Source organism: Mugil cephalus, chromosome 4 (genome assembly GCF_022458985.1).
Source record: "Mugil cephalus isolate CIBA_MC_2020 chromosome 4, CIBA_Mcephalus_1.1, whole genome shotgun sequence".
In the NCBI taxonomy this organism is placed as follows: Eukaryota; Metazoa; Chordata; class Actinopteri; order Mugiliformes; family Mugilidae; genus Mugil; species Mugil cephalus.
Window position 1 is genome coordinate 15,700,275 of NC_061773.1, and position 13,968 is coordinate 15,714,242.

The following is a 13,968-nucleotide window of genomic DNA, read 5'->3' on the forward strand; positions in this document are numbered from 1 at the left end:
GACTTTTGAAACGTCTGCTTCAGCTGCATTAAGGTGTTAAATCTTTGACCACAACACTGGAGACTTAAATGTTCTCTGAGTTCATAGCTGGAGGTTCAACAGAGAGGGCAAAAAAAAAAAAAAAAACAAACAAAACACACCTCGCCACACCTTAACAATTAACCTCGTACCTGAGTGTGTGTGTGTGGCTAATAATAAGTCTTTCTGAATAGTCGTGCAGAATGGAGAGAGAGAGAGGAGGAGGAGGGGTGAGAGAAGATGAGAAGGACGGGTAGAAGACAAGTAAATAGAGGAGGCAGATGTAATGGTCGAGAGGTGCTGCTGAAATCAACAGGGAGAAAGAAGACGAAGCGTCTGCTGCTTTAAAGCGTGCGCGGCATGAAGAGGGATTCGTGGATGTCAGCCGTGACTCAGCTCTCGATTGCGTGCGCGCGTTGCGTGATTGCATGCGTGCGCGGCCGCCCGCTTCCTCCCCGCGCAGCTTTCGGATTTAGATATTCAAACGACGTGACTCAGCGTGTAAATCTTCGGCGTGACTCCGCTGTTTCACTTCCATCGCAGTGGAGCTGAGAGACGTGCGTGAAATGTCACAGAATGAAGCTGAAATTGCAGATTTTGTCTGGAGCTGCAGCTCTTATTAGTGTCATCAATAATCAGCTGTTTGGTTCTTGGAAATATTAAAAATGCTTGAGGAAAAGTGCCCCTCATCGTTATTTCCCAGAGCCCATTCGGACATTTTAAATTGCTGGCAGTCCATCAGCCCGAATTTATAATAATTTAAATAATTTAAACTCGGCAAAATATTTCTTCTCTTTTCAATAACTAATATTGTGTAGATTAGTCACATTACATCAGGCTTTTGGAGGAAATGTGTCGTTTTCTGGGGTGCGCAGAAGAGGGAATGTAGTATATGTGACTCACAAACACAATTGATTCATTGATTTCACATTAAATTTAACCAATAAGGCGCACAGCGCTGTAGACAGCTGCGTTAGGCACCAAGTTGCTTTGCTTCTATTGGACAGGAAGTGTAGTCTCCACGTACGGGCCCAGGGCCACAAAGAAACCATTATGAGCGGCTCGGCTGTGTGTGGGTTTGAGGTTGACAGAGGACTCAGTGTGGAACTGATGCAGCTCCTTTCCTCAAGTCCTTCTCTGCCTGTCTGTGTCAACATTTGCGTGACCTCCCAAATGTTCCGAAAATATGTGAAGATTTTTTTTTTCTCCGCCTGATGAAAATCTTCAAAGACACCAGCACTGCCATTTCAAGGCCGGTGGGGGTGCGGAGGGACGTATCACTAGAAAACGGTTCAGTTTAACTTTATCTGGTAATGTTGTACAGCAAGAGGGGGCTGACACGAAAGAGGAAAAGCTTGAGTAAAAATATGGATAAAGTGTGATGGTTTTGAAGCTCCGTGCAGTGTCTCCAGGCTCTCGGTGCCTGACTCCATCTAGCTTCTAATTCAAAAATAGTCAAAGACATCATAGAGCATGATTGAAGGTACATTTGTCGTGAATGGACAGCTATAAAAACAGTAAACATGTTATTTCTGCTGTGGAGTTGAACATTTTAACACCAATGGTGATCGACTCCCCTTTTAGGCCTCTAGTGGACATTTGAGGAACTGCAGCCTTTTGGAACTTGCTGCTTGTTGAACGCTGCAGACCAGAACTTTCACTACGGTGTTATGTGTCATTACACAAACACTGTCAACTCATGCACGTGACTTGACGCTGACCAGCTCAGAAAAATCCCAGTCTCATGTTCAGAATTGTTTTCTGAAATTAAAAGAGAAACTATAGAAACTATAAGTCCGTCACTAAATTTTTCCTTCCAGTGTTTCTTTCTTAAGTGATGCATCAGTTGAGACAGGATGTTCCCTATGTTTTTCCATAATACTCCTAGCTGCTGTACGTGAGCGGAAATGATATTGTGTAAATGGTTCGTTCTGCTGTTAAGTTGGATGTTTTAACGTGGAGGTCTATGGAGATCGACTCTGTTTTGGAGTGAACCTTTTTCGCACTAATAGTTGCTATAATTTGTTTCCGTCGACACAATTGCTTCCCTCAAAATAAGTCATTGCCAGTGGCTGCTGATTCAATTACCTGCTGCTTAGCTTGGCTTAATTAGCTTATATATTAGCATTGTATGAATTTGTCTGATTTGAACACGAAAAACCTTTTACGCGTAAAGTCGAGCACTGCAGCTCTAAAATTTCTAAAGTCTAAAACTCCTTTAAATTTTTGTCTTTGATGACACCTGGACGTCACTTTTCCACCCGAAGAGAGTGACGGAGGCGCTCGCTACGGAGTCGCGTTGCCTCAGCCCGTGACTACGTGCGGAGATGCTATAATGTGCTTGTGTGCACGCAACGCCTATCATTATCTCCCAGAGTGTTGTTAGACAGTGTTTTTTTGTTTTGTCATGGCTCCTGGCTGAATCCTCTGTGCGTGTCTGTGTGTCGGTGTGTCTGTGTAACTTGATATTGTAACATCATGCCAGACCGAGCTTGGTTGTGAAAGGTGGTGGTCTCTTTCTTACATAATTAATTGACTTAACGAGACTCGCACACACCTCTTGTTTCAACACTTTGTACAACACCCGTCATGAGATCTTAACAGGCCTGACACCGTAATGCAACTTTATGAGGCAACGATGGCACATGCGTTAGGTGCACTGGTGAAAATCCATCCGCTGTTGTCACTATAACAGTCCTGCTCTAAACAGGAGGTGATTCAGCTCATTGATCATTTCAGAGGGTGTAGTTTGTGGTGCTGTTAAACTAAAAATACTAAAGTGTTTCTTTCGTTTCTTTCTGTTAAAATCATCAGCTGACTTTTTATTTCAAAGTTTGAGTTCTCCAAACAAGAGTTTTTCTCGAATGTTACTTATTGTCACCTATATCATATATTGTTATATATATATTATTATTTTTTTTCCAAAATAAAAGCCATATTCTGTTCTGATCGCCGCAGGTGCCACCAAGGACATCGGCTCGGCGCTGACCAGGATGTGCATGAGACACCGCAGCATCGAGTCCAAGCTCAAGCTCTTCACCACGTAAGAAAGACGCACGCGCAGACACCGGCAGAAGGCACATTATTCTCAGCTGGCACATGCGGTGGCGCACAGGACGCCCCGGGGGGCCGTGCAGAGTTACGCCTCGTCCTGATTTTTCCGCTCGTCGTCACTGTCGCAGCCGCTTCCCTGTCATTACCGCCGGCCGTCACCGGAGAAGCTGTCAGCCTGTGAATCACACGTTCTGCCTGTAATCACACATGCACACGCTCGACGTAAACACTCAGCCGCCCTCTTTGTTATTCTGCCGTGAATGTAAATCATCATCTCTACAGTTTTCTGAATCCGTGATTTGGTCTAGAAACAAAAATGTACCCTAAAACTCTTCACGTTCAAATAAATAATTATTAGAAAATGGTTGAACCAGGGACTCGTGACACACTTCTATTGCTTGCGTGCTGTTGTATCTTGAACTGAACCAACACAACACTAGTGCGTAAAAGCGTCAAATGGAAGCCCCGCTGATGTCTACAACTACAGAAATAACACTCAAGTTTAAAGAGCACTTGTTTTGAGCTTCTCCACAGCTGCCGCGCTCCTTTCACAGTGTTTCCTCTGACGTATCAAATTCGTCCCTTGAGTATTTGCTTGTTTTCCAGGTTTCTAACCTTGTAAAATGTGATCTGGAAAACTGTTTTTGAGCTTGCAAATCTCTTTTTATTCGGCTTCGAGCTTTTCGATCATGAGATGTCAGCGTAGATTTGGCACAACACACTTAAATAAAATACGTTGTTCAGCCCCTGACTGCTGGTTCGAATCCCATACTCACAGAAACGTTGATCATTTCAACAATTTCGGAAAAGGCAGTAAAGCAAAGTGCACATGAATTTTTTTTCCCCCCTCTCAGAGCTCTCTCAGAAAGTCTCATCACTCCCCTGGAGTTGAAAATGGAGGAGTGGAAGAAGATGGCCAGTCAGCTGGACAAAGACCACGCCAAAGGTATTCCAGCATGCTAATAAACACATGCACACTTACACAGGACCTCAGCAGCCACCAACGCTCCATCACCTTTTTATTTATTTACTTTTTCATCATTCAGAGTACAAGAAGGCCAGAGCCGACATCAAGAAGAAATCATCAGACACCATCAAACTGCAGAAGAAGGTGAAGAAAGGTAAGGAGGATCATCATCATCGCCTTGAGACTAACACCAAACAGGTTAAATTGTTAAATCTGTTAAAAACTTCCTTTAAAGTGACTGATGTCTACGTTTAGTAATATGACGGCTATTAAGTTTCCCCTCGTCCTTAATGGATAATACATCAAACCAACCAATAAACAAAAAAGTTAAATCGGAAACAATAAAAGTAACTTCTAAAGTGAACGCAAACACTGACACCAGGATGTCGGTGAGACAAATATGACCGTCTATTTACTTGAGATGAAGAAGCAGCCACTGGCTGAACATGAAAACCTTCATGCACGGAGTGAGATAATCCGCCACAGTCAACAGTCGGAGTCTGTTTGATCCTGTTCTCATTGTGCTAAGTGTTTTCAGATCTCCGCTGCATTATGTTATGCCTTGCCCTCTGTCAGTCACCTCGTGCCTCCAGGGAAGATACTAATCCTCCTGAAAGATATTTTTTGCCAAGATAACCACCACATCTATGAGTATACAGCTTTGTTTTTAGACAGGTCTCTGCCTCATAGACTTTTTTTTTTCACGGATCAACCCGCGAGTGTGTTTTGTTCAGGTGAAAAATATTTTACATCTTATTTTCCTAAGCTGAACATTTCATCTCCAGTAAAGGACTTGTTGAGTGCGGGGATAGAATAATATAAATACACCAAAAATGAGTAACATGACCCATTTTCCAATGTGGTGACAAGAGTTTCCTAAAAAGGAATGAAACAATGGCATGAGATCACAAATTAGATCATACTCTGCACCAGCGGTTTCCAACCAAAGAGCCAGGAACCGAAAAGCAACAGAGATGTATTTAATTTGCAAAATACTAAAGAGCTTTAACTTGGTCAGGACTGAAGGGTGTTGCAGCGGAGTGAAATGAAACCATGTGAGCAGTGAACGCCAGTCTAGTTAACAAGTGAGAGTCCAGGTGTGGTGCGTACAGACTATTAATAATATGTGGACTTAGATCATACACCGGGGTTCTCTGGTTTCGGCTTTACTTCTTTTTGACTCCTGCTGATGGAAAAACAAAGTTATACTTTGAATCAACTTCCCAGCAGCCAATCACATTTGTGACTATTTAGCCTTGACCAACGCAGACCTTTGCTACTTGCAGGAACGTTTCGGTCTTGACCTGGGAGTTGTTGCGTTATGATTTGCTTTCCTGTGTTGGATGTGATTTAGGACAGTTCACGATTACTCTGAGTTACTTGAACTGTTTCCAGACAAATGTCACATGGGCATCAAGAGTTATTTTGTCAAAGTTTGTGTCATTTTTTAATTTTTTTTAAAAAATCTTATTAGTACTGCATCACACAAAAAAAAGGACCCGACTCTTAATGGATTTTACAATTTACATGTGGATTGAAACTGTCTCTGCCCAAGACATATTATTGAAGAAACCTTTTTTTACTGTGAGTCATTTTATGGACTCTAGCTTGCTGGAATGGACCACAACCATAGAGACTAAGAATCAGTATCGGTCGATCTAGGCGTTTTTTATTGGATTGGCACTGGGCAGCAACCAAGCCCAAGCCCCTTTTGTAATTATTTATTTTATGTCTGCCATAAATCAAAGCCACATATCTGTAACGTCAAAACTTCTTATTCCTCTTCATAGTCTAGCGTCAAAGACTGAGACACTTTAAAATGTCTGTATATCTAATGCCTGTACATAAATGCTTGTATATCCCATGTAGATTGGACTGTATATATATTTTTTGTATTTCTAACTACCTTATTCTATTCTTAAGATTATTTTATTTTATTGTGACTCTTATTCTTATGTCCATGTCGGGTTCATATATGTTCTACTCTTAGACAAAACAATTTCCCTGTGGGGGTCAATAAAGTGATCTTGAATCTTGAATTTTGAGAGCTGCCAAGAAAATGAGGACGTCCCCCAGCTTCCGGAGCACTAGATTAGGGGCCACCACGACCGTGAGCTCTGGGGTAGGTTAGTTGACATCCAGGCTTTTATGGCATGAAGACGGTCGACCAGAGACGGTGGGGCGGAGTGGGCTGGAAGTTGAGGTGTTGAGGTGCAGCTGGGTGGTGTCGTCAGCGTAGCAGTGAAAATCTAGACAGTCTTTCCAGTCAAAGTCCACAGTCCATTGCGGTTTTTGGCTTCCGTGACATCACCCTTTTGAGCCCTATAGAAACTCAGACAAACAGCCAGGCGGACACGCAGGGGAACCTTTTTTATGACTGAATGCACACAATTTAGGTCTCATACTTAAATTGTGCTTGTTGTTGCTGACATGGGAGTTGTGGCTCATTGCTTGGTGCAGATTGGTTCATATATGGCGTCGCCGTCCCTGCAGCGACAAGCAGCTGTCTGATTTTTTGTACTGTTTATGCAATCCGAATCCTATTTATGTATTCTTTCTTAATCTGTTTTACAAACTATGCAGTTGCACAACCTGCATTGAATTGTTGTTTTCCTGTGCGTGTACTTGTGTACTTTTGTGTTGTCTGGCTGGGCCTTGTGTGCTGCACCTCAATTGCCGCTGGGTGGACGATCAAGATTTACAAAACAATACAATACAGTGCAACATGTGGGTCTTGATCGTATCTCGAAAGATCGTCACATGGAAGTCGGCTAGTTAGTTTGTCAAAGTAGGTCACTTTTGTTTCTGGTTGAGCTGCAGTGAACGAGATGAAGAAGCTTGGCTCCCAGTTGATGTGTGGACTGAAACTCTTGGTGTTTAAGACTCAGTAGCTTCTGTGCTGTGAGTCCTGGTGCCACCGGGGGTCATGACTCAATGCTCACAGCTTAGGACTTGAATTGTTGCTTGTTGGTAATGACCAGGGCTTACCTGCGTGGACTAGGGACTGCTGCTCATTGCTTTGGTTCATATTTGGGACTTTGGACCTGTGCTTTTGATTCAGAATAGCTCTTGATTGCTCTGCGTCATTGGAACTGTATTCAGAAGGTTGTCACATTGAAGTCAGCAGTCCAAGTGGGCACCTTTTTATTTTTGTATGTTGTTAAATGCAAGGTAAAATTTGCTGCGGCGCACAAAACAGCCGACATGAATCAATGTGAATTTTATTTTATACTCAGCGCGTGTGGACTGTAGCTCCCTGGGCCTCGTCGCTAATTAAATGCTGCTAAAACTGAATGCGTACCGCGAGGCCTGAAACCGACTCCCAGGCTTGTCAGTTGGACGGTTGCCACTGAAACCCACGCACACTGCGAGGCAGACACCTGGGCCACACCCTACCCTCCTATCAAAGGAACACACCCTGCGGTTGCCATGGTTGCACCTGGCCCGGGACATCCAATGAGCAGAGGCCGAGAGCTTTGACAGCCCAACATAGGAGACCTCCGACCGCCTTAGGCGCTAGAAACGGAACGGACACACCCCCAAACACTACACAGAAACACACATTCCTTCATGCAGAAACGCATAGAAAGGCTAAAGACTGAAACGAAACCCTCTGGGCCTTTATACAAATACTCTCTCTCTCTCTCTCGACAGATCCAATACGCAAATGCACAGAAATAGAAATAGTTTTTGCACACATCACAAGTCTCATTGCTAGACCCGCCCAGGGTAAACAGAGTGATGTCTGATGTGGGTTTAACATCTCTGAACATGTTTTCTGCTACGTGAAACTTTTTCTTTTTTTTTTTCTTTCCCTCTCGTCCTTTTCTTTCCTCTTTCTGCGCCATTTCTTCTACTCACATTTCTTCCTCAATTTAATCAACCACTGTGACCGCAAACTGAATCAGTTCAGCCGGTCTGAATGTCTCCTCTGGTTACGATGCAGCTGTTCTCTGGTGGGTAAGTTTTACAGATGTTGAGCGTCCACCTTTAGTTTAGATGTTTAGTGTTTAAGTGGTAAAACTAGGCCAGCCAGATTATCCAAACTACTTCACCTGGAGATCAAACTGAAAGTGAGCGCATCCGAAACGCCACCAACGATGCGTCATCGCGCAGGAAAAGCTGTGCACACAACTACGGGCGAACCAGGTCGTGGCTGTCGACTTGGCAGCGCTTGTAGCCCTGTTCATACTCGTAGAAAAAAAAAACAATTACATACACTCTCTCAGGGAAAATGATTCGTAAACAACCAAGCAAAAGAAATTCAAAGATGGAGACGGAGCCGCAGCTCCTCGTGTTGTCACCACGTAATGACAGGGGACACGGACTCACACAAGAACACACTTCTTTTTTTTTTTTCCTCTACCAAAACCGTACACTCACCAATCAGGGCTTCATGTTGTAATTATCCCTTCTCTACTGTGTGTGCTCTGTGTGTGTGTGTGTGTAGACACTATATAATAAGTAAGAGCAGACAGACGGGCTAACTGCTGTAGCTTTTGGTGGTAAGGGGGAAAAAAAAAAGGTCTTATCAAAAATCCTGTTATTTTTAGCCTAAAACTGTTTGTCATCTGGTGGATTAGTCGTATTTAAAGACTCCTGCTCGTTGATAATTTGCTGTGTCACTACTACTCTACCCGTCTCTCAGATGCTCGTGTTTTTTTTTCCTTTCTACGTTTAAATCCTTAACAGTGTTTTTCTCTCCGTCGCTCTTTTCTCAGATCAGTTTATTCTCCTTTATAATGTAGTAAATCACAGGAAAACCTCATAACACTTAACATCTGTCGTGTCACTAATCATCCCATATGATTCTGCCTGCCTCTGTGTGTGTGTGTGTGTGTGTGTGTGTGTGTGTGTGTGTGTGTGTGTGTGTGTGTGTGTGTGTGTGTGTCTGTGTGCGCTTTAACTCTGTCATTATGTGGTGTTTAACCACTTCAGGACAGGGAATCTCCAACTACTTAGAAAGAGAGATGGGAGGAGAGTTGCGGAAACAAAGGCAGACATTAAGATGTCCTTTCTTCTACGTGAATGGAAATCACACACACACACACACACGCGCGCGCACACACACACACACACACTAGGGTCGCCATGTTTTTTTTGTAGCCCTTGAACACGACTATTCTCACACATGAAAGCAAGGAAACTGATGTATGCTCTTTGTTGTGATGCAACAGATATTTGCAGTTACACTTTATGCCTTTGAGAGAGAGTCTAGCTCTGGGTTTCTAAGGTGTCACGCAAAGCTGGCTCGGGTTTATCTGGGTTCAGATCTTTGTTTTAGGCCTGTGCGGTGCTTTAACTGCCCGCACAATGAGATGAAGAAAGGGGAGAGATGACGAGGGACAAAATGAGAATGGATCATGATTGGATGACATGAACAGGAATGAGGGATCAAAGATTGTTTGTTTCGTCTTTGTGGCTTTATAGATATGACAACCAAAGTTAGAGAGATTAGTTAGGCATCATACTTGGTCCGTGACTCAGCCGCAGTAAAAAAGAGAGAGTATGATGCATTGGACGGAGCAGCCCAGAGGTTCATGATAAAAAAAGAAAGAGAAAAGATTGAAGAGACAAAAAAAATCCTCCCGTGAGAAGAAAGGAAATGAAAGGAGATCAGGTTGGAGTTGATGGGAGCAAGGGATGGATGAATTGAGGATGATTACGGCCCTAAATTGAAGAGAGACATAAACAAAACAGGCAGACGGGGAGGACATTAAAGAGGGAAAGAGGAGGACAAGGAGAAGTGGATCATTCAAAGTTGGTGGTTGGCAAAAGGAAGAGAAGAAAAATAGTTCGAAAGAGCTGCAATTTGGAGGGGGTTTGAAGGAAGGTGGGATAGAAGAGGAAATAGGAAGAGGGAGGTGTGGGGGGGAGGGGTGAGGAGCAGGGAGGTTAAAGAAATGTCCTCTTTTGACTATCCAGGTGGGTTCGCATGCGTCGGCTTCGTGTCCAGACCTGCCTCCGAGGGCTCTGCAAAAACATTTGACATTTCTCGCCTGAAACGAAACACCGGTCTGACGTTGATGACATCATCAGTGTGTGACGCAGGTGGTCTAGACCGCTGCATGAATCAGACTTCGACAGATATTAGTTGTTGTTTATTAGAAACATTATTTAACAGGCACCAGATGTTCTTCCAGTCTGTTTACTGGCATCACAGCATCTGATCACTGACTGCAGCTTTTGGTGTTTGGCGTTCTCTCTCTTTTTCAAAGCGGATGTTTTTTTTTTTGTTTTTTTTTTTGATTAACGTGAAATAATGTTAGAATTTCTCTAATAATCTGAATAAAATTGCTCAATCAGAAGAGACTGGAATTCAGTGCTGGTAATAAAGTTGGGCTAAATCCAGGTTGTTCATATAAATAGTTAAGTTGAACTTTCTAATCAGAAGGTTTTCAGTCGGGTTGAAGAAGCGTCATAAACTTCATCAATCAGAACTAAGGACCGTTCAGGTCACCCTGACATCCACCTCTGAAACCGTATTACATACATAAAACATTATATACACCTCTGAAATGACTTGAGTTATTCCGTTTAGCAATGATACATTTAATCATGTACGATCACATTTGTACCTTGTGAATAGAACCCAGGACAGATTAATTGTGAAGTAAGTCTTAAAGGTCAAGGCCTGCAATTGGATTTGTCAGCAAATCCCGTGGGAAAGCCCAAACCAACAATGCGCCCAAACCCTGATTTAGCTAATTCTTCCGTGCAATAGAGCTCCATTGTTGTCCAAAAATAAAGGAGCAATGAGCCACACTGTCACACTGGGAGTAACCCTTCACTACGAGGAATCTGGTCGGTGACGGATGATGGACGCGTCGTCTTAACTTGTCAGGCTAATAGTCCCCGACTTTACTACGACGTTAAACGTTCTTAACACAAGACGCTGTTACAGTATATTTCCCAGCTGGTAGGAATTAGCTCCGCCTGAACTTTGCGTCACCTCTAACGGCGAGAATGAGTCGACTCCGTGCAGGACGGAGCTCCTGAGTTCGAGTTCTTGTGAGCGGCGACGCAAAGTCCCAACAACACGCAGCCTGTCTGTGTGTTTCCACAGAGGCCAGACGTGAAACTAGAGTTTGTGTTTGCAGCGTAGAAACTAGCCTCTGTCTTCTCTGAGTGCACACACACACACACACACACACACCTGAGTGAACAGACTGTGTTTAGGTTCAACCTCATGGCGCAAAGTCTGCAGTGCGAGTGTGTGCGTTGGCGGTGGAAACTGTTTTTCACAGGATTTACTGTCCACGTCTTTGTTTTTTTGTCTTTTTCTCTGTAACAAAGTTCCGTTCGTACCGCGTTTGCTGGAAAAAAATAAAAAATCCAGCGTACAGATAAGCCCAGAGATCAGTTCTGGAGATTTTGCTTGTGGTCACGAGCATTTGTTTCCAACATTAGATGGTTCTAAAACAGTCGGTGTCAGTGGGTGTTGGAGAAAGTGTTTCGGTCCTTTTACACCCATAACATTAAAACCACCGACAGGAGGAGTAAATATCACCGACCATCTTTTGGACTTGTCATTCCTGTGGATGTTACTTAGACTTGTGCCACCCAAATGGACCAGACCGTAGCAATGACACAAAAATACATGAAACAGCACAAGGTGTCAACCCAGCCTCCAAATGCGCTAGGTCCCAAACCGATGTTGGGCTCGTGGTCATAATGTTTTGCATGAACGGTGTACAAATACTCTCTGGAAAGTAGGAGTCGTGTGTTCATATATTCCTAAAGTGAAAGCCAGAAACTGCGAGGTAGTAAAACGTAGTCACTGTGCAGCAGGAAAGCGCTCGTGTGTTTTATTGTTTGATGCCGGAGCTCGTTCAGAGGAAGCTAATCTGAACTCATTTACATATGTTTTAGTAGTTTCCCAGTGAGATGTAGTAAAATAAGAGAGCTACAAATAACTTCACAGCCATGAAAATCAAACCGTTGTGGGAGTTTTGCAGCTTTGTGGGTTGTACCTGAGCTCCTTTGTGTTGGCAGAGGTCCGTTCTCTCTTCTTCGGTTCTGGACTTATTTTTACATTGTGTGATTTTTGTTTTCCACAGCTGGGTGGTCTGCAGGTCTGAGCTCTGTCTGTCTTTCCTCGTTCGCTGTGAACCCAGTTCAACGGGGTACCGCTACTACAGCTCACTTTTTTGTGAGTGTCTCCCCACATGGTTTCAAAAGATCGCTGCTAATTTGGCTTCAAAAGCTAAACCGGATTTTTTTTTTCTTTTATTCACATCTATTCATGATTATTTCAGCAGCAAACTTTGGTTCAGACTGACATAACACAGCAACTGTTGAAATTGATATTTTATGAATTAAACACATCAAATGTTTTTTTTTACACTGTTGTTTTACTTTTTAAGCACTGCGGTTGAGCACAGACAGGTCAGGAAGCACATGTGTGATAAACAGCTGGTCTTCAGCAGTGTGTGCTGTGTGTTTCCATCAGCTGTTCTGGGTTGTGCTGACCCCTGCTGGTAGTTTCTGGGTAGGACCGATTACATTTCTGATCTCCCTCGGAGAGGCATCACATGATTGTTTCCTTCTTTTTTTGTCTGTCATGTCTTCTCACAAGATTGCAGCAAGGTTTTCAAGAAGAGGATGCATTAAATGGGATATGTTTTATAAATCAATTCAAGGATTTTATGTATCCACATTGGAAATGAAGACTGGTTTGAGTCATTTATTTTTGTTTTGTTGTTTTTTTTATTAAACCCAGCCCTACTCATACACCTGAGACTGCTGTTTTTTGCTGCTGTTTTTTGAATTGACAGAATAATATTTACTTGAATTATGTTAATACCCAGAGGTGTTAGTGTTAAAGCACCCTAATGAAAAGACTTTTTATTTACCATTAAACTCAAATAACTAACAATTAAGCTCTCTCTGAAGGATGTCATTTGCCAATTATTTGTTTTCTTGATTAATTATATTGTTCTGTAGTGGTTTAATACAAACTTTACATTAAAGTTCAGTGAAACATGTTTCTGACTGAACTACCAGTCTGTGTTGCAGCCTGTTTTTATACAGACTATACACATCTGCAGCTCACAGTTTGTAGCACACGAGCCGTCTGTTATCAGCGTATGTATTCAGGTCAAGAACAAAGATTTCATCAGCGTTTAGTCAATGTCCACTTGGCTTCATCGTCAACTTTAAAAAATCTGAACTTGTGCAATGTGAGCGTGTTACTTAATGCAGGAAAGAAAACGTAAAAGAAAGGATGAGGCTGTTGATGGTGTCAGCGTTTTCCTCAGATGTATTTTAAAAGAAAACCCGTAACTGACTAAATCACAGTATATTGACTAACATTATTGACCCAAAAACATCAGTCAGTACGTCACAACTCGTGAACTTTTCCACTGACGAGCTCTTGAATGCCTCTAAAGGAGAATGTGAACTTCTCGTGGGAAGGCAGCAACAGAACCGACGGTTAAAGAAATAAACACTAAGTGGATCCTAGTCTCTCTTCCCTTCAGCCTGACCTGTGTCTCCTAACATCAGCTCCTCCTGTGTGTTTCATTGCAGGGAAGGACGAAGCTCGGGGACAGCTGGACAGCGCGCTGCAGGATGTAAACGTCCGCTACGCCGTCCTGGAGGACACGGAGAAGCGGGCGGTGTGCAGAGCGCTGATCGAGGAAAGGGCTCGTTACTGCAGCTTCGTCAGCATGCTGAAGCCTGTGCTGGTCAGTGTGTGTGTGTGTGTGTGTGTGTGTGTGTGTGTGTGTGTGTGTGTGTGTGTGTGTTCAACCCACTTGAAACCTGGTAGACTGGAATACCACTAATCGTTTTGTGTGTGTTTGTAGGACCATGAGATCAACATGCTAGGAGAGGTGACCCACCTGCAGACCATCCTGGAAGATCTGACCAACCTGACAGCTGAGCCCAGTAAACTCCCACCAGCCAGCGAGCAGGTATCCTCCACT

At 43.2% G+C, this 13,968-nt stretch overlaps 1 protein-coding gene across 2 annotated transcripts in view; it reads left to right on the plus strand.

Moving 5' to 3' along the window:
* mtss1 (MTSS I-BAR domain containing 1) overlaps positions 1-13,968 on the plus strand; it is a 60,194-nt gene that overhangs the window by 32,799 nt on the left and 13,427 nt on the right. For both annotated transcript variants that reach the window (XM_047582836.1, XM_047582837.1), the window contains exons 4-8: positions 2,977-3,061; positions 3,927-4,018; positions 4,119-4,193; positions 13,571-13,728; positions 13,849-13,956. In XM_047582836.1, the coding sequence (XP_047438792.1) occupies positions 2,977-3,061; positions 3,927-4,018; positions 4,119-4,193; positions 13,571-13,728; positions 13,849-13,956 (518 nt within the window). The remainder of the gene's footprint in view (positions 1-2,976; positions 3,062-3,926; positions 4,019-4,118; positions 4,194-13,570; positions 13,729-13,848; positions 13,957-13,968) is intronic.